This window comes from Equus asinus, chromosome 30 (assembly GCF_041296235.1).
Source record: "Equus asinus isolate D_3611 breed Donkey chromosome 30, EquAss-T2T_v2, whole genome shotgun sequence".
In the NCBI taxonomy this organism is placed as follows: Eukaryota; Metazoa; Chordata; class Mammalia; order Perissodactyla; family Equidae; genus Equus; species Equus asinus.
Window position 1 is genome coordinate 23,615,409 of NC_091819.1, and position 27,097 is coordinate 23,642,505.

Below are 27,097 nucleotides of genomic sequence, written 5' to 3' on the forward strand. Positions count from 1 at the left end.
TTCAGATGTCTTACCCTCTGAATGATCCTATAGTTTTCTCCACTTTCCTTTCCAGCATCCCAGGTCTTTGACTTTTTTTCCTATTTCTTAGAGCATTTCTACAACTTTACTTTCCAACTCTTCTACTGAGGGGTTTTTTTTTTAATCTACTACCAGAGTTTTAATTTCATAAGGCTTTTTTATTCTCTGGGTATCCCTTTTTAATAGCATAATGTTTTGCATATATGCCATACATTCTCATATCTCTCAAAGAATATTAATGATCTTCTGGGGAAGAGGGATTTTCTTTTCCTTAAGTTATGTTTCCCCCAAGTTTCTTTTCTTCCACTTGTTTCTTTTGCTTTTGGAAATTAATGTCAAAGGTTTTCCGTGGATAAAGAGCTTTGGCTCTCCATTCACATTTAATAGCAGGATGCTAAAAAGCCGATGGGATGCTCTGTATGCTGGGTGACCCAGCTTAGCTGTTTCATTGGAAGAATCTCCAACTTCAGAGTTGAATCTTCTAATCATCTGTCTGGGAGCAAAGCCTGGCTTTTATCATCTTCATAGGCAAATGGGAAAGAGCAGGTGAGGAGTTGTCTCAACATTCAGTCTGTAGTGCTAATTCCTCCGGTAAACCTCCATGTCTGGCATGGTAAATTTGAGGCCCCTCCACTGGGTCCTCCAAGGATCCAGAGACCCTGTGTTATACTCTCTCCAGGGAAGAAACCTCCAGTGTTCCAGCAAGGAAAGAGAGGAGCAGTTGCCCAGCTGCCCAGAGTAGGGAAGGTAAGCTGGGTCTAAAGGCTACTTAACACTTTCAACCAATATTCTTATTCAGGCTCACACTCTCATCCACTTTCAGGCTCACAATTCTCATCCCCTTCCACAAGTGCTTGGTAAATAAAAATTCTGAGTCTTTTGCGGAATCTGCAATATAGATCTGGTTGTTTCAAACTCATTAGGCTTTAAAAGCATTACGAACTAATGAATTTAAGCATAGTTCATGGTTTCAATTTGTTTAAATTATTATCCCTATTAAATTTCAAATTTTTCCATTTTTGGCCAGGAGGCTTTTCAATTTGGCTCCTGAGTCCTCTAGACAAGACCCTAAAAGTCTTTGAAAGCTTACTTGCAAATTGGTATGACAAGATGTACCAGGCTCATCTTGTACACTTCCTATCTAGACGCAGAATCAGCCATTTCTCCAAGAAGCCTATTTTTTTCCCCCAATGGGAAGTGATATTTGCGGACCATAGTCTGTCAATAGGACTGCTCACTGCTCCTGTGTTGGTCAGTGTTTCTAATCCCCTTCACTGTACAAAGCTACATATATACGTATCTGTATAAAAGTGTGTGTGTGTGAGTCTGTAAAGATAAAATACCTCAGTAGTTCATACTGATACTTCCAATTCAAGGTCAGAACTATAGAGTTTTAGTGACCCTCTTCCGTGTTACATCAGTATCTCCTTCCTTCTACACAAGCAGCCTGATTCTTAAGGACATGGGATGAGAGAATTAGAATACCCCATGATCACTCATTCGTTTTATTTCACATTACACACACAACAACCTCAAAATAACGATATTTATTCTAGCACCAACAATTTGATTACTGAAACAGCGTGAAAAAAAATTACATCAATTCTCCCAATTATGACCACCACCTTTCCAGTTGTAGTATATGTTCATTATTAGAGCATACAGCCATTTATACTGTACTCTCCCTTTTAACCTTTTTTCTGTTTTAGTTCTACAAATGACTAATGAGCAACACCTGTCCTTAAGCTGATGCCTCTCTGGTCATTTCGGTTGTCTGTGGCTCATTCTCTAGTAGATTACTAGATTCTTCAGGAAGAATTCATGGAAACAACATTCCCCAGGTTTCTGAAAGTTGATAACATTTTTATGTGCTCTTGACACCTGAAAGTCAATTATGTTCATATTTTGTTTTCAGGGGTATCATAAATATTTAATGCATTTTTTCCCTGTCATAAAGCTTTGTTGTTGAAAAATCTGATGAGAAACTAGCTTTCTTTCCCCTATAAGTTACTTGCTCTGTCCCCACAGGCTTTTTCCTTTTTTTTTTTAAAGGTCAATAATTATACCAGAGTATAATTAAAGGCCATATCTCTGTCCATTATGTTACAGTTGGCATATATATTACATATTCATTCATTGAATATCCCACCAAAACAACTTTGCTCTGAACAGTCATGTATTTTAAAGAATTTAAGAGGGAACAAAGTATTTTATATATACTGAGATTTCTGCTATTTATTATGCTCTTTCTTCTTTCCTGAAGATCCAGATTTCCTTCTGCTAACATTTCTCTTCATTCTGAAATATGGTGTTGAACATTTCTTGTAAGGAAGGTCTGAAGCAATGAGTTCTCTTGGGTTTCATTTATCTGAAAATGTCCTTTTCTTGAAAGAAAATTTTCATTCCTGAAGGAAATTTTCACTGGATATCGAATTCTGGGTTGACAGTTTTATTCCTTTCAGTGTTCTAAAATATTGTTCAATTATCTTTTAGCCTCTGTGGTTTTTTTTAGTTTTTTTTTTTTTTTTTTTTTTTATTTCCTTTTTCTCCCCAAAGCCCCCCGGTACATAGTTGTATATTCTTCGTTGTGGGTTCTTCTAGTTGTGGCATGTGGGATGCTGCCTCAGCGTGGTCTGATGAGCAGTGCCATGTCCGCACCCAGGATTCGAACCAACAAAACACTGGGCTGCCTACAGCGGAGCGCGCGAACTTAACCGCTCGGCCATGGGGCCAGCCCCTTAGCCTCTGTGGTTTTGATGAGAAATCTGAGATCATTCAAATTGTTTGTCCCCCGTATGCAAAATGCTATTTTCCTCTAGATGCTTTCAAGACCTTCTCATTAACCTTTGTATTCCATACTTTGATTATGAGGTACTAGGTGTGATTTTCTTTGAATTTATATTGTTTTGGATTTGCTACAATTGTTGATTCTATTAATTCCTATGTTTCTCTAAACTTGGGACATTCTGGGTCACTATTTTTTCTGCCCTATTCTCTCTTTCTGGGACTCCAATTACACATATGTTAGATCTTTTCATTCCTAAGAATCTGTTCATTTTTTCAATCTTTTCATCTCTGTCCTTCATAGGATAATTTCTACTGATTGATATTCAATTTCACTCACTTTTTCCTATGAACCTCCTTTTTGATGGTGAAGCCGTTCAGTGAATTTTTATTTGAGATACCATATTTTTCTGTTCTGAGATTCCCATTTGGTTCTTTTACAGTTTCTATTTCATTGCTGAAATTTTCTATCATTTCATTCATTTCAAATATGTTTTCCTTTATTTCATGGAGTATATTCAAAATAAGTACATTTTCAAAAGGCTTTTTCTGATAATTCTTACACCTCATCATCCTGAGGTTGCCATCAGTTGACTGTTTTTTTCTCTTGAGATTAAATCATAATTTCCTGATTGAGTAATTTTGGATTGTATTGTATACATTGTGAATGTTATGCCATATACACTCTGGGTTCTGTCAAAAATCTGTGGAAAACACTGATGTTTTAGTTTTACCAGACAGTCAATCTGGTCAGTTGAGATTGTACATTCTAATATATTCTACAACAAGCCTGAATCCTGAAAATATATGCCAAGTGAAAGAAGCCAGTCAAAAAAGACCATGTTATATGATTTCATTTACATGAAATGTCCAGAATAGGCAAATCTGTAGAGACAGAGAGTAGATTAATAGTTGCTTAGGGCTGGGGAAATAGGGAGGTGAGAGCTTAAAGGTATGTGGTTTCTTTTTGAAGTGATGAAAATGGTTTAAAATAGACTGAGGTGATGGTTGCACATATCCATGAATATACTAAAAACCAGTATACACTTTAACTGACTTGTACAGTATGTAAATTATATCTCAATAAAGCTGTTAAAAAGACTATTTGCAATTTAACCTCGCAGCAACTTTAAACGAAGATCCACTGAATACCACTGGCAAGTTACACAAAAAGGCAGAGATCATTCTTTCCTCCTAAGGGTGAAAAAAAGTTTTGAGAAAAAACCTATGAAGCAGTAACATATGAATGACTACTATTAATGTTAATTATCAAGAATAATCTAGTGTTATTATGAGCAAAGCCAATAAAGAAAAGTTTGTGATTTTTAGATCATTTTAAAAATTGCCTTTGAAGGGTTTAAAATGGAGAGGGAAATCTCCATTTTTTAACTGGTTTAATATTCTACCATTATCTCACTATATGGATATCTGTTTCCACTAAGAATTTTTAAAAGTATTTCCTTTTGCAAAATAATAAATGATCTAAAATAAAGAAAGGAAACTAACTCTGCAGATTATGTATGCATATCTAATTTTCTCTAATCCAGAAACTTAAAGCATTATATATTTTCTAATATCACTGATATTTGTGACAGAACAATTTGCCAACCATCAATGACCTTCCCTTCTCAATCAAAGCAGTTTCTAATAAGGTCCTTCTGGTTTAGAAGCAAAATGTACACACTCTTAAAATGCTGACATCATAGAAAACTACACTGGAAACAGAAATCAAGGTGAGATTGTAGTCATTGAACGACACACAATTATCAGCTGGCAACATTTTGGTACCACAGTCAACATTCTGATTATCTATGTGGTATTGGAAAACACCAGAAAAGTCCTCATCTTTTCATTTTTATCATCTAAAACTAAACCACAGGATAATCAAACATGACATTCTAATCAGATCAAGTTTATTTTGTTGTTGTTCTAGTAGGATTTTGTGTCTTCGATGATTACCATTTTTGAAGCTGTGGTTGACAATTTGAACACCAAGTCTATTCCTGAGTTCAGTTAACATGTTTAGAAATAAGTTGGGGTTTTTTTTCAACCTATAATTAGAGCTTACTTTTCTATACCCAAAGTATTTGGCAGACACTTTAATCAACCTGAGTCAGTCATACCACATGATGCCATTTAGTCATTAGAAATAATCTCTATTCACAAATTTTGCATTTAAGCAAATAAATTATTGAGAAGAAAGGACACACCCTTAAAACGCAAACAGCTTATTCAGTGAATCAAAAATGAAAATGCTGGCATTCAAACTTCAAGTTGAAAATTAAAGTGCATCTCTGGCAAAGTCTAAAATCTGAATTGACAGCTGATTGAAAAGAAGGCATTTTATAACTGCCCAATAGTATTTCAATAAACACAGGAAAAAAACAACCATTTGTTAAAAGCATAGGGAAAAATGGACATGCTTTTATAACATTAATATTTCCTTATACTGTATTTTTCAAAGTATTCAAGTGAGATCTTTAATATCAAAACAGTGATGAAATATTATTTCTGGCCCTTACTGGTCATTCTTTGCACATCTTGTTTGCTTTTGCCCTCCCTCCTTAGCTAAGCTATTTCAATCTCTTGAAGTACCTTCTTCCTATCATAGACACGGCTTTTTCCAAGAGGTCTTCCTAATTCACTTTTTACCGACCTTATTCACTCTTTTGTTTTACATCTCCATAATGTTTAGGTATATAATTTTTACTGCTTTTCTTTTTAACCTGTTTTTGTTGTCATTTAAGTGCTCTCTATTATTACATTTAAGCTTATCTTCAAGTAACTTCTCAAAATGAGGGACTATTTCCTCCACTACTACTGCGTCTCTCACTCAAGAAAGTAGCTAGAACACTGGGAAAACAGTACTGTTGAACAATACTTTCATGATGAACGAATGAGTTTACAAAATTAAAAATTTGTCCGGGGCTGGCCCAGTGGCATAGCAGTTAAGTTTGTGTGCTCTGCTTCAGTGGCCCAGGGTTTGCAGGTTCAGATCCTGGGCGTGGACCCACATACTGCTCATCAAGCCATGCTGTGGAGGCGTCCCACATACAAAACAGAAGAACATTGGCACAGATGTTACCTCAGGGCCAATCTTCCTCACCAGAAAAAAAAAAAATTGCACAACTATAAGCAGAAGTATTTTCTTAAACTTACTCTTTTTTCAAAAGACAACAAATTGAGGTAAAGAGCATATTATTTACATAAAAGCAATATCCTACAGCCACCTCTACACACTCCCCGGCCAACACCCAGGAAAAAAGATATTAAATGTCTGTTTGAAATGTGTCAGTTGAGACATAAATGTAATTCAATATAAAGAGAAAGTGGTTTACTTTCATTTTGCACATGACACCTCGTCCACCCTCTCACTATTCTCCTTCTGGCCTCTCAATCTGCTGCATCTCAGTCTGCTCTGCCAGCTACTCCTACTCCCCCCAGGCTTGAAACCCTGGAGCTCCTCAGGCTCAGTCCTGGGTCCTCCTCAGTACTGACTCTTCCCCACTGAGGGGACTCAGCCTACACCATGATTTGCATATCAGCTATAGGCCAATGACACCCAGCCTTACAGGTGGTAAGAAAAATCACCTCCTGGCAGGCCAGGAGCCTAAGCAAATTTGGCAATCTTGAGGAATTCGCCAAAATTTATACGAATTGCAGGTGTAACATGATGTAGAGTTTCTTGGGCTTGGTTTCCAGGCTTCAGAAGAGCAAGTAATAGATATACTTCTTTTTCTTAAAAACCGTTTATTTTGAAATGATTATAGGCTCAAAGGAAATTGCAAAAATAGTACAATGAGTCCCATGAACCCTTCCACTCAACAGCCCCCCAACCCTCCAACATATTATAGCTGTAGCACCATAGCAAATCCAGGGTGATTAGCAGAACACTACTACTTTTGCCTGGATTCAAAAATTAAAAAAAAAAAAATCTTGCTGGGATTTTGATAGGGATTGCATTAAATCTATAGATCAATTTGGGGAGACCTGACATCTTTAATGTTTAAAGAGTTTCAAGTCCTTTAGCCACTCATTACTTCTAATTCCACCAAACAATACTCACCAGTATTAGCTGTTCTACTATATAATACCACAGTTCCTCTCTCCTCAATCCACTGCATCCTTTCCCTGCCTCCTTTAAAAAGGAAGAAGCTACTGAGTTCTCAGTAGAAAGTAACAGTAATAAACCCTTATGAGTGTTTATCTTTATAATACCATAACATTCTCGAGTTCCTCAATATAACAACAAGGAAATGGTCTAGATATCAGCAGCTAGTCATTAACTCTTCAGTAAGCATCTTTTCACCTCTACAAGAGGACTATTTTTTTTAATAAAAAGTTCCAAGTTGCTCTAACCTCAATAATAAAACATGTTGTTTTGAAATCTAAACTCAAAAAGCTTACGGAGGAGCAAGCAGAGAAAATAAATCTTCTGACACCTAGTTTAACGCTTTTTCACTATACAATGTTACTAGAAAACAGTTATTTATCAGATCAGTTTGCAAATCAATTTTATAGCTATCCAAAATCAATCTCTTTTATTAATATTTCCATATCTCCATTTCTATCTCTTCCATCTTATTTTCACTTAACATCTCATTTGCAAAGAGGTAATACGACACTTTACCATTGTTTTTTAAAAATATATTCCTAGAAATTTCAAAGGACACTGCATATGTTATTGATTGAAATATCACAAGGTGCTGAACACTTGGAAGCTGTGCACATATGATTTGATTATTCCTATCATTTGCTACTTTCCATTGCTCATCTATTTCTTGATAAAACCATGCATAAGTGGAGACAAAATTTTCTTGTGAAAGTTTTTATGCTGTTAGTAGAGGACCAATAATGTATTTCGTATGTTTGGAAATAAGTTTATTTAAAAAGAACACAAGCAGGGGAAAAGTATTTCCCTCCTTAAACACATCCAGTCTCCACTACTCCCTTTTTGTATTCTCTAATTCCCCGATTTGGAGTTCATAATTATAAAACATTCTGAAACTTGACAAAACATGAAACTCTATGACATGTAGGTTACCATAAAACCAACTCACTTAACACACTACTTTAATCAAACACTTCATTAACTAAAATTAATGGTAGCTTCTCGGCTACCAAGATATGCTGTAAAGTCTACAGCATGGTATTCAAGAGCTTCCACAGTAAGGACCAAAATCTGTCTTTACAAAGTTCTCTCTTACTCAACTCAACATGATCTCTCATCTCTGGCCAAACTGGTCTACTGACCATTCTCCAGAACTGCCATCTGCTTGCTTAGGAGCTTTTCTCCTACCATTGCCTTGTTCTAGAACACCTTCCTCTCTGCCTAGGTAGAGGCATTCTCATTCTTCAAAGCCCAACCCTTAAAGGCTTCTCTTATGAGCAATATGATGTTGCACAAAGAGCATAAATTCTGCTATCAGCCTGACTTAGATTTTAATCTAGGTTATGCTACTGACTGACTCATGTCTCTGAGGCTGGGTTTCCTCATCTGTAAAATGGGACAACATCCATTTTAGAGAACATTCAAACCATAGAATTATTGTTCGAATTAGAATAATACAGGTAAAGTCCAGAGCACATAGTAAGAGTTCAGTAACTATTAGAAATGACCATTAGAATTAAGCTCATTACTCATTTCTATGAGCTCACTGTAATTTGCTTATATGATTCATTTAGCAATTCACAATCTCTCACATGATTCAAAATGGACTCATTTCATCTCTTAGACTTTTGCCCTAAATGATGATTCAACTTGTATTTCTTTAATTTTTATTGATGTCTCCTGTTTTGTGTCCCCAAACAGACTGGAAGCTTCTTAAAAGTCAGAACTAGGGACTAGGCCAGTGGCATAGCGGTTAAGTTCATGTGCTCCACTTCAGCAGCCTGGGGTTCATGGGTTTGGATCCCAGGCACAGACCTATGCACTGCTCATCAAGTCATGCTGTGGCAGCAACCCACATACAAAATAGAGGAAGACTGGTACAGATGTTAGCTTAAGGACAATCTTCCTCAAGCAAAAAGAAGAAGATTGGCAACAGATGTTCACTCAGGGCCAATCTTCTTCATCAAAGAAAAAAAAAGTCAGGACTATGTGCTATACTTATTTAAAATTTCACATAGTTTAGCACAGTCCTATTTACAAAAGAGGACTCAATAAATATTTCGTCAGTGAAGCATTTGCTGAAAATAGTCTATCCAGAAAATGGGAATCACATTTTAAGAAGTGCATTGACACACCAGAAGCAGTCCACCGAAGGGTAAAGGGAGAGACAAGGAGGGAGGGAGAAGAGGCATGGAAGTGGGCACAGGGTAAGAGTGTGTGTATAAGACAGTTGGAGAGAGAAGGCGTATGTAAATGATGATAACAAAGAAACTATAGATGTTCAGATGTTTAACCTAAAGAAAAGACAACTTCAGAAGGCATGATAACTGTAAGATAAACTAGATTATTATACACGTCTCTGAAGGCAAAATTCTAGGACCAACGATTAGGAGAAAAAGAAATTCAGCTTAACATAGACTAAAATTCTATAATATCAGAGCTGTTCAACAATGGAATAAATAGGATTCATTTAAGATTAAGTACCTTGTAAAATTAGAGGTACTTAAGCGGAGCTCAGGGTTGAAATGGTTTTCAATCCACATGTCAGTATCAGAAAGACAGTTGTTACCTATACTGCTGTGTTGAGAAGAATCATAAGACAGCATATATAGTCAGTGGGAAAGGGTCTTGTGATCAGTTAAGAATCTTTGTCACAAGCCTGGCAGAACGGAGGGTAACACAAAAACCTTACATTCACTATCTCCAATCTATATGAATTATTTTCAGAAGCAATCATTCCTTGTCGAGAATTTAGACATGAACGGGGAAAAGTTTCTCTAAACTCCATGAGTCTAAGGCTAACATTGTCTAAATGTTCAATTAAATGAAATTTTTAAAGTATTTGTAAATGATGGTCCTCAGCTAGGACCTGGGGTTACTGTTTGAGTAAAAAAAAAAGCGCTTTGGTTTCTCATCCTGTAATTCATTCTTGAGATCACAGTACCATCTTAAAAACTGAATTGTGCTTTACTATTTTCAAAGGATGTTCACGTTTTTATTTTCAATAAAATTTGTGACTATCAGATATCAACATATGAATAGGCAAGAGTTAAACTGAGATCTGATAGATACATTTTTAACCAAAATATTTTCTTTAATAATGTCCTAGAACTTCATTACTAATGAAATCAATCAGCATAAGATACCCACATCTTAAAAAAACAAACACTGAAACAGAAACTATCTTGTCTTTCCACATTTCTGTTCTTCACAGAGATTACTGTCATCATCCACAACTTAAAAGAAAGAGTCACTGCCGTCTTAGAGCAGAAGTTCTCCAAGTGTGTTCAGTGGACCAGCAGCATCACCTGGGAAGGTATTAGCAATACCAATTCCCCAGCCCCATCCAAGCTACCAAATCAGAAACTTGGACCCAACAATCTGGGTTTTAATAAGCCCTCCACGTGATTCTCGAGCATGCTAAAGTTTTCAAACCACTGTCTTAGAAAACGGTCCAGTTTCTTTCCACCATAGCTGTATCCCTTTACCGGCTTCTCCTTAGCATCTCTTTACTCTTTCTCTCATTTTACACAACTCAAAGATTTTCTCATTTGAAAGATTAATTCACCAGTAACTTTGTGACTTCCTATCTTCTTTCCTTTTAAAATGTGAGACTGCCTGTTTAAACCATCCAATACATTAAAAAATTTTTATTATACATAAATTATTATCAGCTGTTTACACAGAAAGAGCTTTTTAACATGTGTCAACAGGTATAAGAACAATCCTGCACAAAAATCATTTGGTAAATAGGCCCGTTTTTTTCTTTTCATTCCATCTTAAACTATATACATTATCATACACATGTGTAAGGAGAATTTTAAATAAACCATTGCACTTATCAATCAGTTCACAAAGAAGAAATTATTCCACAGCCATCAAAATTATTACTTTCCTACAAAAACATCTCTTCGAACATTTATACACTCCGCCCCCTCACTGAGTCTTACTCACCTGTGTACATAATGCAGCTGATGCACTGAATCAATTGCTATCACCATCTCAGCCAAGTAGAATCGAGCCATATCTTCAGGCAATCTATCTTCAAATTTGCTGAGCAGAGTAAGCAAATCCCCACCAACATAATAATCCATAACCAGGTACTGGGAATGAAAAAAATAAAATGTACTCAATAAATAATAAGGTGAAAAATTAATATATTTAATGTAACTCAAGGTCAAATAGCACTGGGTCAAACACTTGTGTTGTTAATTAACAAGAAGCTGTGTAAGATGATCATCAGTAGTCATTACAAGAGTTGTAAATTTCATAAAACAGTAAAATAAAATTTTCAAAAATTGGGGCCGGGAACATAGGACTATCATTGTTTTGCTGTTTCAGCTTACAAAGTAACAACATGGAAAAGCAACACCACCATCATCACCTACAACAGCAGACTACAGTTTTACCAACATCTCACAGAAGGATGAACATTTTAATTCTCCAAAAAGGCTTTTAAAAACTCAGAATAAAACACAGTTCTTTATGTTGAATAAATTCATCTTCACCGTCACTACATTTTCCTTATTTCATCTTGGACCAGTAACAACTTTATTATAACCAGCACTTGGAAACCACTATATACATGTTTCTCTTCCCATTTCTGACAGTGTACAAATATCAGAATGGACTTTTCGTAGGTATATATAAACAGAAGACAACTAATTTTAGATACAGACTCTGATGGGTATGTGTGTGCATTGTGATTTATAATAAGAAATACATATATTTTGGCACAGAGCTCCCAAAAATCCTTGGAATTTCCTAAGTGATGGATAAGGGTGTCTTTTGTTGTTGATAACAAGCCCCTTTCAACCACACCTGAGTTTATGTTAATGAGATGACTTTTGGAAAGTCCTAACCTAAGGCTGGGAACTGGTTGCCAGGAGAACACCAAGCTTAGAAGGCTGGACCTTTCAGTCCCATCTCCCTACCTTCCACCCCCAAACTCCAAGGAAGGGAAAGGGGTGGAGGGGTTGAATCAATCATCAATTAATAATGATTTAATTGACCGTGCCTATGTAATTAAGCCTTCATAAAAAACCCAAAGGGATGGGGTTCGGAGAGCTCCCAGGGTTGCAAACAAGGGGAGACGCTGGGAGAGCAGCACGCTCTCAGAGGAGGCATGAAGCTCCCCACCCCTTTCCTCATACCTTGCCCTCTGCATCTCGTTCATTGGGCTGTTCCTGAGTTCTGTGGGCTGCTCTAGCAAATTAATCAAACCGAGGAGGGGTTTGCGAGAATCTCCAACCTTGGTCAGAAGCACAAGGAACAGCCTGGACTTGTGACTTGACTAGGGAGGGGTGGGCAGTCCTGTAGAACTTGACCCCTTAACCTGCGGGATCTGACACTATCTCCATGTAGACAGTTACAGAATTGCGTTAAACTGTAGGACACCCTGCTGGTGCCGCAGAAATGCTTGGTGTGTGGAACACCCATCATAAGAAAAGACAATATACGCCAAAATGCTGACAGGGATTATCCCCGGGTTCTTAGATTACAGACGACGTCACGGCTTTCTGCTGTGCTCTACACTGCTTTACAAACATGTACTACATATACAGGCGTATGTTATATTATTTTATTTATTTTTAAGGTGGAGGAAACCTAGACATACTAGAAAGATGGGCTTTATGGTCAGAGAGACCTGTATTCAAATCTTTACTCTGGGTTATATGCAGCTTCTGAAAAACTATTTAATCTCGGTGATACTATATTTTCTCAACTACAGTAATGATACTTTCTCCACATTGTAGTACTTAGCATGAAGGCTAGTAAATAGAAGATATTTAAACGTCAGTTATAATGCCTAGAAGTTATGATTTTATTACTGAATGAGATATTATTTCAGAGATATCACCAAATTAGCACTAAGATTTAGAGTCTCGAGAAAATCCACATTCTTATTACTACACTCTAAAATTATAAGTCCAGGCAATTTTTGCTTAAAAAAACACTAATTTCCGCTTTTAAATCTTTGAAAATTAGGGAAACAATGTATTTCAAATCCTGGTCTATGGTTTATTTGCTATATTTACTAGGCCTAATGTTTAGCAGACTCTATCATGAAGATTAGAACAAACCAATTTAACATAATAAAATTTTGTTAACATAAACATGTTGCTTGAAATGGCAATGGATGTGGAGAAGAAATCCACATCTCTTACTTTAAAAAGAAGTACTTTGAGTAGCAAACACAGAAACTTTTCAAAGAAAGCAAGTCTGCTATTAAAATTGGAATCCAATATTTATACATAGAAAGTCACAGAATATAACTCATGCCTTCAACAAACATTTAGTAGGTGCTAATCAGGACTTTTTTGTACCAAATACAGATAAAAAACCCAGAAGATAGAGAGATGAAAGGTCATATGTCAAAGGCTTTCCTCCCAACCATGTACTCTATTCCTGGCACACCCGAGTCCTAACAGTCTGAGTACACCACCTACCAGCAGCTCTAAAAAGTAATTCTCTTAACATTTCTGCCACCCATGGTCACCACTCAAGACTTACACACCTTGAGTCATCATCTGTCTTCTACTTTCCTTCATATACTGCTATGTGCTTCCTCTTAATAAACCCTAAACCCCACGGATGTCTTCTCTTCCAGCCTTTCCATGTGCTTTACCGAACCTCTTCTATGGTGAATAAACTTCCTCGAGACAGAATAAAACATGATGAATACACACGTAGTCCCAGTTTTCCTCTCCTGCTGCCTGCTCGACAGTCCTGGCTTTGCCTACTACGTTCTTTCCCTGCCTTGCCCTCAGAGGTAAATTAGCTGTTACGAAGACAGAATCTAGCAACTGGGAGAGCAAGGGGCAGAAAACACTGAAGAACATTCTCAAGAGAAAAGCAATGAGTTGAAAATGAACTGTACTTGCTATGGGGTTTCAGTGTTAGGGAGACAAGGTACATCAGAAAAGGCAGACAAATAATAACCTCAAGTGGGAAAAAAAAGCTCTTTTTCCTCTGTAATAAATCCCAGTGCATGTTTCCAAGACCTGGAAGCCATTCTTTTATGTTTTCCCCTTTATTCACCATAACATTCTATTAAATCACCAAGGTCTTGTTGAATCTACTTCCCACTAAATTTCTGTGGAATCCACCTACTTCTATCACTACCCACTATCACAATCCTATTCCAGGCCCCTGGCCTCTCTTAACTATATCATGACTACAGGTTTAAGGGCAAAGTAGATAGATTTCCACAATATGTTTTATTGTGTAAATAATCTTCTTGAGAATGGAAAATAGGATACAGAACAAACGAGGAACAAATAAGTTCATTCACTAATAAAACAGACATTTATCTAAGTACTTACTACGTGCTGACAGTACACTTATGCAACTGAGATACTAGAATGAATAAGACACACCTTCATGGAATTTACAATCTAATGGAGGAGAAAACACAAATTAATGGGTAATTTCAGTGTAATATACTTTGACAGGGATAAGCACAGGGTATTGCTGTGGGTTCTTAATGGAAAAGAACCTAACCTTTGAATCAGGTTCATTCGTCTGAAATTTATCTTTGTACAAGGTGTGAAGATTGTTTTCTTATTTATAGAGGGTCAATTATCTAAAACAGTTAAATAGCTAAAATAAATAGTTTAATAAATAGTTTAAATAAACAATTAGTTAAATAATCCATTCTTTCCTCCAATTTAATTGAAATGCTCCCTCATCGTATTTTAAGACGATAAATACACTTGGATCTGTTTCTAGGTATTCTATTCTGCTATGGTTGTCTATTCCTATATCAATACCATATTTTTCTGATTAATTTTACAGCAAAATTTAATATGCTGTAGGATAAGTTCTTATTCATGGACTACCTTTAAAATATTCCTCAATATGGCTAAGGTTTCTTTAAACAAGTTTAAGGTGTCTTTAAACAAGTTTAAGACTGAGAGGTAATATTCACAAGACAAGACAAGGAGAAAAGAATCCTAACATAAAGAGCTCCTACCACTTGTTCAGAAGGGAACATCCAATCAAACAAAACTGGGCTGAGGGTATTAACAGAAGAAGAAGAAACACAATTAGCCAATTAAAACATGCTCAACTTCAACAGCAGTCAGGAAAATGAGAACCAAAGCAACAGTGAGATACCCTTTTTCACCAATCAGATCAGCAAAAAGACGTGACTGCTCTAGGGAGAGGGATGCGAAACAAAACTGCTTTTGGGGGGATGACATACTACGACCCCTTTGGAAAGCACCTTCACAGTATCTGTTGAAATTTTAAAAGATGTTCATACCCTTGATCTAGCATTTCTACTCTTAGGAAAATAGTCAATTAAAATAAAAGCTCTAACAAGTAAGGAATATGGGCAAGTATGTTTATGGCACAGCACTGTTGATAACTGCACCAAATCAGAAACAATACAAATGGAGATCAACAAGGAAACTTGCATGGTTCCATTCAACATATCCACTCTATGACACATTATACAGTTGCCTAAAAGAATAAATATATGCCCAGGAGATAGTTTAAGGGACAAAAGTAAGCTGCAGAGTAATATATATTTTGTGATCCCATTTTTATAAAAAAGAAAGAAAACATACATACATACAGAAACATACAATTATATAAAGCATGAAAAAAAAGAAAGGATACAGCAAACTTAACGTTAGTTACCTCAGGAGGGTGAAATGAGAGACGAAGGTAAGGACCACTAACTTTTCAGGTATCTAGACCTCTGATCGTAGAGGGAAAAGGTCTAGTCAAATTGAAGTTGACCAATGGAATAAAGTTCTACAAAGGGCCAGAGGTGACAAAGTCAAAGGCAAAGGTTGGAAACCCTAAAGATAAAGCTACACCTCCTCCCCACTGAGAGAAAAGATACAAAGGGCAAATATGGCTAATTTGATATCCATACAGGGGTAGGGGGCATGAAAGGAATGCTGAGGCCAGGGAGTGGAAAGTTAGGAAACCTCACGCTTGAGTAACCAACGGGTGTATTTTCTCCATAAAGTAGGTGCTACAGAATGAGGGTGAAGGAAAATTTATATAATGTCCCTATACTGGAGATAAGGATCAAACTGTTATTCCTGCTTTATGGTTATGTAATCACAGGCAAAAGAAGTCAAACAATTTGCCAAAACATGCATTAGATAGTGGGAGATCCAGAACTCAGGGTTCTTGATCCTAAGATCAGTTTCTGTTTTACTCAAAACAGTCAGTGTTCAATGAAAAAGCTGACTACATCCATGACAGAAAGAGCATGTGCTGAGCACCAGAATAATAAAAGAGAAATTAAAGATACAGACCCAGTCTTTAGCAATCTTTTACCCCTCCAAAATAAAGAAACATGGTATTTGCTGTTAGTGCTGTGGAGTGGATTCTGACTCCCAGCGACCTCGTGGACTGCAGAGCAGGACCCTGCCCATCTTTTTGTGCCATCCTCTCACCTTCCAGGGCTCTATCAGACATGCTCCACTGCTATTCGTGGCCAATTTTTTAGGAAGTGGATGACCAAGTCCTTCCTAGTCTGTCTTAGCCTTGGAAGCTCCACTGAAACCATGGGTGACCCTGCTGGTATTTGAAATCCCAGTGGCACAGCTTTCAGCAACACGCAGCGGCCACAGTGTGACAACCAACAGACGAGTGGTGTGGTTCCCTGACAGGGACATGAACCCGGGCCTTCCCAGGCAGTGAGAGCCCTGAATCTTAACCACAAGACCACCAAGGCTGGATGTGTTTAATTTACTTTTACAAATTTTGCTGACAAATCTATGCAGATTGTATTTGCATTGAAACAGTCATCCCCTAAAATTTTATGTAAGTATGGTAAATTCAAGCCAAATATCATTCCAATTCAATTTAACAATGGAGCAACTAACATGTGCAAAGCTCTATGTTAGGACTTTTAAACAATTCTGACTACAACTCACAGTAATAAATATGGTTTATATGATGATTCAGTACATATTATAAAAGACCTAAGTGTCGTGAAACAATGTTTACTCTTACTATTCGAACTCTATCATTTTCTCTTTTTTTTCCTTTTTGGTGAGGAAGGTTGGCCCTCAACTAACATCTGTTGCCAATCCTCCTCTTTTTGCTTGAGGAAGATTGTCCCTGAGCTAACATCTGTGCCAACCTTCCCCTCTTTTTTACATGTGGGACGCCGCCCGCGACAGCATGGGTTGATGAGCAGTGTGTGGGTCTGCACCAGGGATCTGAACCTGCAAACGCGGCCACTGAAGTGCAGCACGCAAACTTAACCACCATGCCACCGGGCCAGCCCCTTTCTATTCCTTTTTTTTTCTAATGCTGGTTGTAACCCACTAAATTGATTTTATGACCCTAATGGGTCACACTCGGAAGTCTGAAAAACAGTATTATCTTCTGTAAGCGTGTAAGGGATATAAGGACAAGTAATGTAACAATGTTGTTTGAACACAATGGACATTCTTCACTGCTCAGTTACATGGATTTTGAACTATGGGCATTTCCTCTGCACTGCATCAAGTCCCAAACACTGATGCAAGAACTGGAGTTTGAGCCCAAAAGAGCTATCTGCAGCTAATGTGGGTGGGACTGGAGACCTCACTTCTTTTTGCTTCAGGAAGTAGATAAAGCAGCTTGATATTACTTTAATTCAAAATCAGTTGTCAAAATGACTTCACTACAGCATAAGTTTTGCATATAAGTGCTATTTTGCATTGTAATTTTAGGTTAAATTTATTTTAAAAACATATCAACTCTAAGGAAAAGCTAACTTCCAAAGCTATTCAGTATTTCATAGTAATGGTTGAGGGCAGGGTTTTTTTGTTCAGAAATATTTTAATCTTGGCCATTTGTTCAAACTATCCCAATAAAATGTTACCACTGCAAAACCACTGACTGGCTGTATGGCACAGCAAGTCAGGATATTCAGCTTTGATTTCTGACAAAAGTTCATGGAAATGATAACAGCTGTTCCCACGAGACTGAATGAAGTTCAACGTTGATACCACTGGTTCAATCACACAAGATATTCAAATATTTGCTGCAAACAACCAGCTGATTAATAAGGCAATGAATATCCACAGGCTTTACGCACCTAATATTTTCACATATTTGTAAAGCTGTCCAACTAAGCCTTTTCCTGCTACACACACATTTTACCACTTTCAACTGTAATATATCTTAGCAGATTCCAATTCAGGTTGTGCCAAATTGGTGTTTTCTCAACTTCTTTGAAAACACTATTGACTATATTTATTCCATGCAAACTATTCATAGAGGCTAATTCCTCACTTACTTCAAACTCAGCATGGATTCCTCAAATGACAACAACTGAGTAGAATCAGTAACATCTTTCAACTCAAGAGCCAAAGAAAACCACTCAAAATCATTTCCGTGGTTTTATAATCAACCACTGATGCCGCTCCCAAAGTCCTCAGTTCTTTGAGCAACTGTTTTCACCAAAAGGCTAACAGTCTTAGACAAGTTTGTTTTCTGTGGACACATTTCTTTGGCTGCTGCATTCAAACATGATTTAATTAACTCAATGTTGGTAAACTGCTTTTCTTGTTGGCTAACAAATGAGCCACTCAGGAACTTACAACTGTTGTGGCCTCTTTTCATTTTTTATTTTTGTGAAGAAATTCTGCCGTGATAAGATACTCTGTCTTAGATTTTCCAACCTTTCTGACTGCTGCTTTCCTGTGAGTTGGGAATGTTGTCAGGAGAGCTCAGTTTGGCCAGTGTAGATGTGCCTTGTATTCTATCAGTACCTTTCTACTGATAATAGTTGCATAACAAACACTGTGTTGTCACTTAATTCGCTAACAAAATAACCCACACTCTACTTTACCTTAAAAGTATGATATTTGAAATTTACTTTTCTCTTCTTCTCTTATATTGATATGATGCAAAGGCACTATTAATAAAAATAATAGTGAAATGTCATGGTACAGCAATATGTATAGTGCTTGAAATGCTATAAAGTTATAAATGTCACTGCAATTTGTAGTGTGCTGAGCAGCAGTGCAAAGGGATGAGAGTAACAGGCACCGCATGCTACCCTCTGTCACTTGCCAGTCTCCGTCACTACTAGTCAACTCTGCCACTGTAGCACAAAAGCAATCACAGACAACACATAAATCAATGGGCATGGCTGGGTTCCAATAAAACTTTATGGACACTGAAATTTGAATTTTATGTAATATTCACATGTCACAAAATAACTTATTCTGATTTTTTCCACTATTTTAAAATGTAGAAACAATTCTTAGCTTGCAGGCTGTACAAAAAAAGGTGGTGGGCCAGATTTGAGCTGCAGGCCGTAGTTTGCCGAAATCTGATTACGAGATAAGAACTCCAAGATCCGTAGAGTTATTCACCCTCAGAAGCACTAGACTTATATATCTAACCCATTAAATGGATCACATGACAATTCAAACCCAACATATATCAAATTAAACTAATCACTTCCCCTTCACTCTAAATTTTCTCTTCCTCCAATTTTCCCCAACTCATCTCTCTCCTCTAATAACATCCACTCAAACACAGCAAGTTGGGATTACTTTCCTTCCTAAACAGTACCTGAAACCATCCCCCCCTCTTCATCCCTGCCAGGACACTATCACTTTTACGCAAGCCCTCAGCACCTGTCACCTGAATATTTAAGCCTCCTGACTAGTCTCCTGGCCTCTCATTCTGTGCCCTGAAATCCATGGTTCACGCTGCAGCCAGGATGCTCTATGTAAAATGTAAAACTGATCACCGTACTCTCCTTAAAACCCTTCTGGAAATTAGAATAAAATCTGAACTCCTCAGCACGGTCCACACTCTGGAAGCCTCACTTTACCCCTCTCTCCCCTTCGTTACTGAATCCCACTCGCCTTCTTCTCATCCCTCTAACAACCCTAGTCCTTTCCTGCCACATTCAAACTTCGCTCTGCGAGACTCCTGAGGAATCGTGAGGGAAGGTGGAGGAAGCCCAGAGATCAATCAGGGCAGTTCCATTTCTATACGCCTAGGCTTTCAGATAAATTATCACTTAAAAAACACAAATACAAGAGTTCCACAACCAAAAAGAGCTTGTTTTTAAAAAACATGTTGTGAAAGTCTAATTTCCTTACTATAACATGTAAGGTGCCACATGATGTGACTCTCATCTCTCCTCCCCCATCCCCAAGCCTCTTTTTCCATCCTTCATCGATACGAATCTAACAAGCTGCTTCACGTCTCTGTGCTTTCCTCACCGAGCCCTCTCCGCCTCTTCTCCCTTGGTTTAGCTAATGTATATTTGTCTTAAAAGACAGTTCTCATTGACTGCATACTTTTGAATAACTGTTGTATTTTCTTCATCTGAAATAATCCGAAAATACTACTTACTTGATTTTGGATTTTATTGTCTAACTCCCCTCATGAGAATTAAGAACAAAAAGAAAAGAGATTCTTTGTCTTATTCACTACCGAATCTCCAGAATCTAGACAACAGTGCTGAGCATACAGCACATGGCCAATAAATATTTATCAAATGAATAAAAAATGTTTATTAATATTTATATCCCAGTACATAGTGTAGTGCCTGGCACATAGCAGGAACTCAATACATGCTAAAAAATAAACTTTGAAATAAAAATTGGGGTCAGAAAATGAAGAGCCTTGAATAGCAGGCCAAGGAGTTGTACACTTAACTGGGTCAATTTCACCTTATTTTCCTATTCACTCGTTCATCTCTTCAATCTCCCACTCACAGTGCTTCTAATGTTTTGACTTTCTTCTAAGTTCTTTCCCAACTTATTTTGTCAAGTAGCTCATGATGTCAAGTAGTTCATGATGTCAAGATAAAATTAGATATGGCCTAGATTTTAAATGTGGCTCTACTTAAAGTAGCACATGGCCACTTTGAAAAACATGTAAAATTTCAAATAGTAACAGGATACTACAAATAAAATATATTGGGAAAACCATGCAAAGAAAAACTCCTAAGCTTCTATAGAAGTTAAATCTTTTGGACTTGGTTTTCACTTGCTTATTAAAAAGCATAAAAAGTATCAATGGAAAGGTACTGAATTATCCAGGAAAAAAAAATCACATATCAAATAAACATCTTATACTCCAAACTTCAGTGGTTTTCTACATAACATCTACATTTAAACATGCTTAAAAGAAAATAATGTTAAATTCTGCCAACAAAAAATTAATAAGAATACAGTAACAAAATAAAATGATTCTTACTAAGTTATTGTCATCCTGGAAAGCATAATGCAAAGTTGTAATCCATTTATTGTCTCCATTCACTAAAACATCCCTTTCTTCACGAAAACATGCTGTCTGAAAAGGAAAAAAAATGTTTTAGATAGAGAACATAATGTAAAACTAGGAAACATATTATGAAAACAATGAGTTAATAATGTTTATTCTATTTTCTGTTCTGGAAAAGGAAAACATCCAATATTATACAACTTTGCAACAAGTCAAGTTTCAAAGCATCCTGAGAAATTGGACAACTGGAATAGCACATTTAAAAAATATTTTATATTAAAAATTCCAGTATAGTTTAAGAAAATCTGAAAAACACACAGAATTATACAATTAACAACCATGATCCAACCTACCATCCAGACAACATAAACATCAATGTTTTGCCATATTCAGTTCTGTTCTTCTTACTTTTTAAGGAAATAAGATACAAGCTGCAGCCCTCCTACTCCTACACCATTCTCCTCCATCCTCCCCTGATACAATGAAGAATCTGAAGCTAGTGTACACTCCTCCCATCATATGCTTTGATCACACATGTATGTGTCCAAAAACAATAGAACTGTTTTGAAAATTTACATGAATGGTATAATTTTATCCTTTTGCAACTTGATTACTTTTTACTCAAAAATAGCTCTCTTCCTTTTAATTGCTATGGTATTCCACTGTTTGAATACACCAGAATTTATTAATGTAACCCCCTAATCATGAAAACATAGGTAATTCACAATTTTGTGTTATTACAACGTTGCAATGAATACATTTGTTCAAATGTACAAGAGTTTCTCTAGGATATACACTTAGAAGTAGAAATGCTAGATATACACATTTTCAACTTTCCCAGAGACAGCCAATTTTCTTCTTTGCCCACATCCTCAACTACACTTAGCATTATTAGATTTTTAAGCGTTTGTCAATATGATGGATGTGAAATAATATCTCATTGTTCTTTTACTTAACGTTTTCCTAATTACAGGTGCAGATAAATAGCTTTATATACACTTATTGGGCATCTGAGCTTTCTCTTTGAATAGTTTACTCCCTTTGCCCATTTTTTCTAAATGTCGTTTTCTTACTGATTTGTATAAGTTTTCATTTATTCTGAGAATATATTACCACCATTATAAAGCTATATCTTGGAGAACCTTAGAAATGTGTGGCCAAAAATAAAAAAGAATTTTATATGATACATTATAATTGTATAATACATCATCTTTAAATTTTGAATTTAAAAAACTTCACTATGAGAAAAGGGAACCCTCATACACTGCTGGTGGGAATGCAAACTGGTGCAGCCACTATGGAAAACAGTATGGAGATTCCTCAAAAATCTAAAAATAGAAATACCATACAACCCAGCTATCCCACTACTGGGTATCTACCCAAACAACTTGAAATCAACAATCCAAAGTAATATATGTACCCCTATGTTCACTGCAGCACTATACACAATAGCCAAGACATGGAAGCAACCCAAGTGCCCAGTGACTGATGACTGGATAAAGAAGATGTGGTGTGTGTGTGTATGTGTGTATATATACACACACATATATATATACACACATACATGCAATGGAATACTACTCAGCCAGAAAAAAAGACAAAATCATCCCATTTGCAACAACATAGATGACCTGAAAGGTATTAAACTAAGCCAAATAAGTCAGACTGAGAAAGACAAACACCATATGATTTCACTCATACGTGGAAGACAAACTAACACATAGACAAAGAAAACAGTTCAGTGGTTACCAGGGGAAGAGGGGTGAGGGGTGGGCACAGGGGGTGAAGGGGAGCACCTACGTGGTGACAGACAGAAATAATGTACAACTGAAATTTCACAATGATGTAAACTACTATGAACTCAATAAAAAAAATGAAAACAAAAAACAAAAAAACTCCACTATGCCAGAAAGTTCAAAAAGAACTGAAAGGTAAAGCAGAAACTGCAAGTCTCCCTCAGTCATGCCCCTATACTTGCACTGTCCACTTCTTGTGTTCAGAGGTTACCCCCACTAACTCGTTGTTGAGTTACATTCTCATGAAATTGCTGTGTACACGTAATCATACACACACATCCTATATATTCACATAGTATCCCATCTCCCCTATCTTTTCTTTTCTTTATACAATGAGATCACAGTGCTCTGTAGGATGCTTTTTTCAAGTAACAATATACCTGAACAGTTTTCCATACCAGTACATGGAGACCTACCTAATTTTCTTAACGGCTGTACCATATTCCATATACACTGAAAAATCACCATACAGTATTCTGTACATGGTAGGTGTTTAGTAATTTATTTACCAGAAGGAAAATTCAATAGCTTATGACACATAAAACAATTAACATTGTTATACAATTACCCTAATTTTTTCCCATATATTTCCACAAATTTTATTTGATCTAATAGAATTTCCAAAGCCATGCATTAAATAGCATCACCAGAGAAAATACTGAAAACAATTAAAGCTTACACCAAACGAATGGGCAGTTTTACCTGTCAATTAGATTATAAAAATCTACAACACGCTTTGGTTCACTTTAGGGGGAAAACAGAATCATTTGACATACTCACCACTAAGTTCTGTTTTAGAATTTAACTGACCTGAGGTTATGGTTTGCTGCTAACATTTTAGAGAGGTTGTGAGGCTGTCAGAGCCCAGGAGACTCTTCTCTTGGCTTTATCTTACTATGACAGCTGTTTGGAATTTTATAGACATTCTGCTGGAATCTAATAAACATTTGATTAATGACTCCAAACTAAATAAAGCTCCAAAGACTTTTTGTCAACAGAACAGATTAAATTTTAAGTAGATTCTAATCTATGTTAAACTGTTTAGTGAAAAATTAATTTTTAAAAGTAAAAAATATAAAATAAACTGTTTATGATATAAAACTTCAAACATATATAACAGCCCCCTCCCCCCACGTACCCATCAACCAACTTCACCAATTATTTTATTGTTCAATCTTGTTTCATCCACACCCTCACCTGCTTACCACCAACCTCCTTTCACGCATATATGTGCTCACACATGTGTGTACACACACATACAGGATTTGTGTGTGTATGTATGAGGAAGACTGCCCCTGAGCTAACATCTGTGCCAATCTTCCTCTATTTTATGTGGGATGCCACCACAGCATGGCTTGACAATCAGTGCTAGGTCCATGCCCAGGGTTCTGGGCCTACGAACCCCAGGCTGCCAAAGCAGTGCCCATGCACTTAACCACTATGCCACCAGTTGGCTCCATACACACATGCTTTTTTTAAAGCAAATCCCAGACATCAAAAGATTTTATCTGTAAATATTTAGATATTAAATTGTCTCTATTAATGCCCCATATAAGGAGTTTAGATGTGAAGTGCAGTCTCTTTTTTTGCTTCACTATGTCACACTGTCCTCAGTTGGTTGTCACAATTCGGGGGAGCGATGTTAATGGCATCTACCGGGAAGAGGCCAGGGATGCTGCCACACATACTACAAAGCACAGGAAAGCCCCAAAAGGAATTATCTGGACCCAAATGTCACTAGTGCCACTGCTGAGACCTTGTTCTAGATTAATATTAACCAAACCACGATGCATGTATACCATCAGGTTCATAAAGTTGTGCCAAGGATTCAACATGGTTAAAGGCTATAATAATATCTACTTCAATTACCTTTTTTAAGAAAACTAAAGATTTTTTAGAGTATCCGCCTTTAAAAATAGAATATTTGACTCTAAAAACACAATAAACATGTAGGAGGGGGTTACTGGATACCATATAGCTTCTTCAGATTCTGTCACTCACACTCAACTCAACCAAACATTCTGCTTGACATAGCGATGGCTGTGACTGTTATACAGTTGTACATTTTTCATATTCAGTCACATATTGCTTAAATTTTATCCTTAATGGGCTATTGGTCAAAGAGAAAGAGCAACAGTACACCCATGTTAAAACAGAGGTTAATAAGGACCATATATAAATGATAACAATTCTGCAAGCTGTGATATGAATCTCCTCCCCAGATCCATAGGCACATTCATCAGATCGACATTCTTATACAGCACATCAAAACTGCCTGAATACTTGGAAATTAGGTATTAAAATGAGAAAATCCACTCAGATGATATCTACTTTGGCTTTTCATTGATTAGTAATGAAGACTTCTCTCACCTATAAAGTATTAACACAGAGAAATTCCTCCAAATAATAACTGAATCATTCTAACATTTAAGTGGGAAAAGCCAAAATTTTTTATTTTTAAAAAACAGATAAACAAGCAGAATTTCAAATTGCAAAATGCAAGAATCCAAGTATCAGGTTTTATATACCAAGGCATAAATTTACTTTTAAATTTCCAGTTTAATATATATTTCATGGCCAAACACGAGATCTATCATTTTTAAAATTTATTTGTCAAAGAAAATCATTTGATAACATCAACAAGTATGTGAGAAAACATACACATTTACATACTATGAGTGCAAAAATATACTGATCCAACTTTTTTAGAAGACAATTTGGCAACAGCTATCAAAGTTTAAATGTATACTCGCCCCTCCTCCCCAACCGGAGTTCCACTTTCAAGAAGTTTAATCTGGGGAGTAGGTAAATTCTAGAGGCAGCACAATGCGAAAATCCCTTAGTATAAAAACCATCCTTAAAACTGCTTCAAGCTCAGTGTACACAAACAGGAGTGTCTCAGGGTAGCCAAAAGCAACAGCTTTGATCAGCAGCATCTCACAGTCCCTTTCATTTTTATTCTGCATTCCATACACTTCTTAGGTGGCATGACTAGTCCTGATGCACCATTTTCTCTCATTTTGAAATTTCTCTTTGCCAATCACACGTATTTAGATTCAGTGAAATAAGTAAATATATTGATAGCTTGAGTCCACCTTACTAAAGTTCACACTTTGGATAAACTTGAAAAGTACTCCAAAATACCTGTATAAAGATTTTTACCACAGAATAGTTCAAAGTAGTAAAAATGGGGAAACAATCTAAATGATCATCAGCGTTTTTTTAAAAAATCATCCTACTAAAAAAAAGCCATTCAGTATAATGAAGCTAATAAAAAGAATGAGATAAATGTATAAATATGGAAATGGAAAAATCTAATATATATTATTTAATGATAAAGGCAATGTGAAAAATAAGTCTTTTGACATGATTCCATTATAGCAAAATTTTCCATTAAAGATAAATAAGAAACTCTTAATAACGATTACTTTGGACAGAAAGACTGGATACCTTCTTTCGCAGAGTCTTCCTGTGTTGGTTTTATATGTAACGTCCAGGGTCTTTAGTGTACTTAATGGGAGCAATAGGAAGAAGTACATCTATTTCATCTTGCCCCAGATACAATCTATTAATGCTTTTTAATTCAACAAAATAATATTTATTTTTCAATTATTCCTTGTTTTATCTTCAATTTTGCCACTTCTTCCAATCAGTAATGAAAACTAACCCAGTTATCTTTCCTTTTCACAATTCTTCCCCAATATATCCAACTTCATAAAAAATAACTACAAACTTTAACTCAATTTTAGAAAGTTCTAACTTTGAAACACTAAACTGACAATTGTTATTCCTCCGAAACAATTAGATAATAATTACTATTTCTTAATAAAAGATACGTTGCTCCAGCTGCTGACAGTGCTGTCAGCCCCTCGGGGTTTGCCTCAGCTGCAGAAAGCCCAGTAGCCCAAGGCCATGTCCTTCTGGAGGCGGCACATACCCAATGACTGACTGGGGCAGGTGCCCAAAGGTCAGTCATTTGGCCCAAAGCGGGACAACTCCAAAAGACCACTTCTACCCTGTAGTTCCCTGCTGGATCAACTGAGGCTGGTGGACAGTTTGACTTCTCCCTGACAAATCATGTTTTCTCTCCCTTCCCTCCTACAATTGTTGTTTTCAAAAGAACTCCCTAATAAATATACTCTAAACTCATTCTTAGTGTTCACGACCTGGA

At 36.6% G+C, this 27,097-nt stretch overlaps 1 protein-coding gene across 13 annotated transcripts in view; it reads right to left on the reverse strand.

Moving 5' to 3' along the window:
• The window catches only part of CDC42BPA (CDC42 binding protein kinase alpha), a 321,871-nt gene that overhangs the window by 184,344 nt on the left and 110,430 nt on the right, over positions 1-27,097 (reverse strand). For all 13 annotated transcript variants that reach the window (XM_070501689.1, XM_070501686.1, XM_070501687.1 and 10 more), the window contains 2 exons: positions 21,104-21,199; positions 10,871-11,019 (listed from right to left, as the gene is read on the reverse strand). In XM_070501689.1, coding sequence (XP_070357790.1) covers positions 10,871-11,019; positions 21,104-21,199 — 245 coding nt within the window. The remainder of the gene's footprint in view (positions 1-10,870; positions 11,020-21,103; positions 21,200-27,097) is intronic.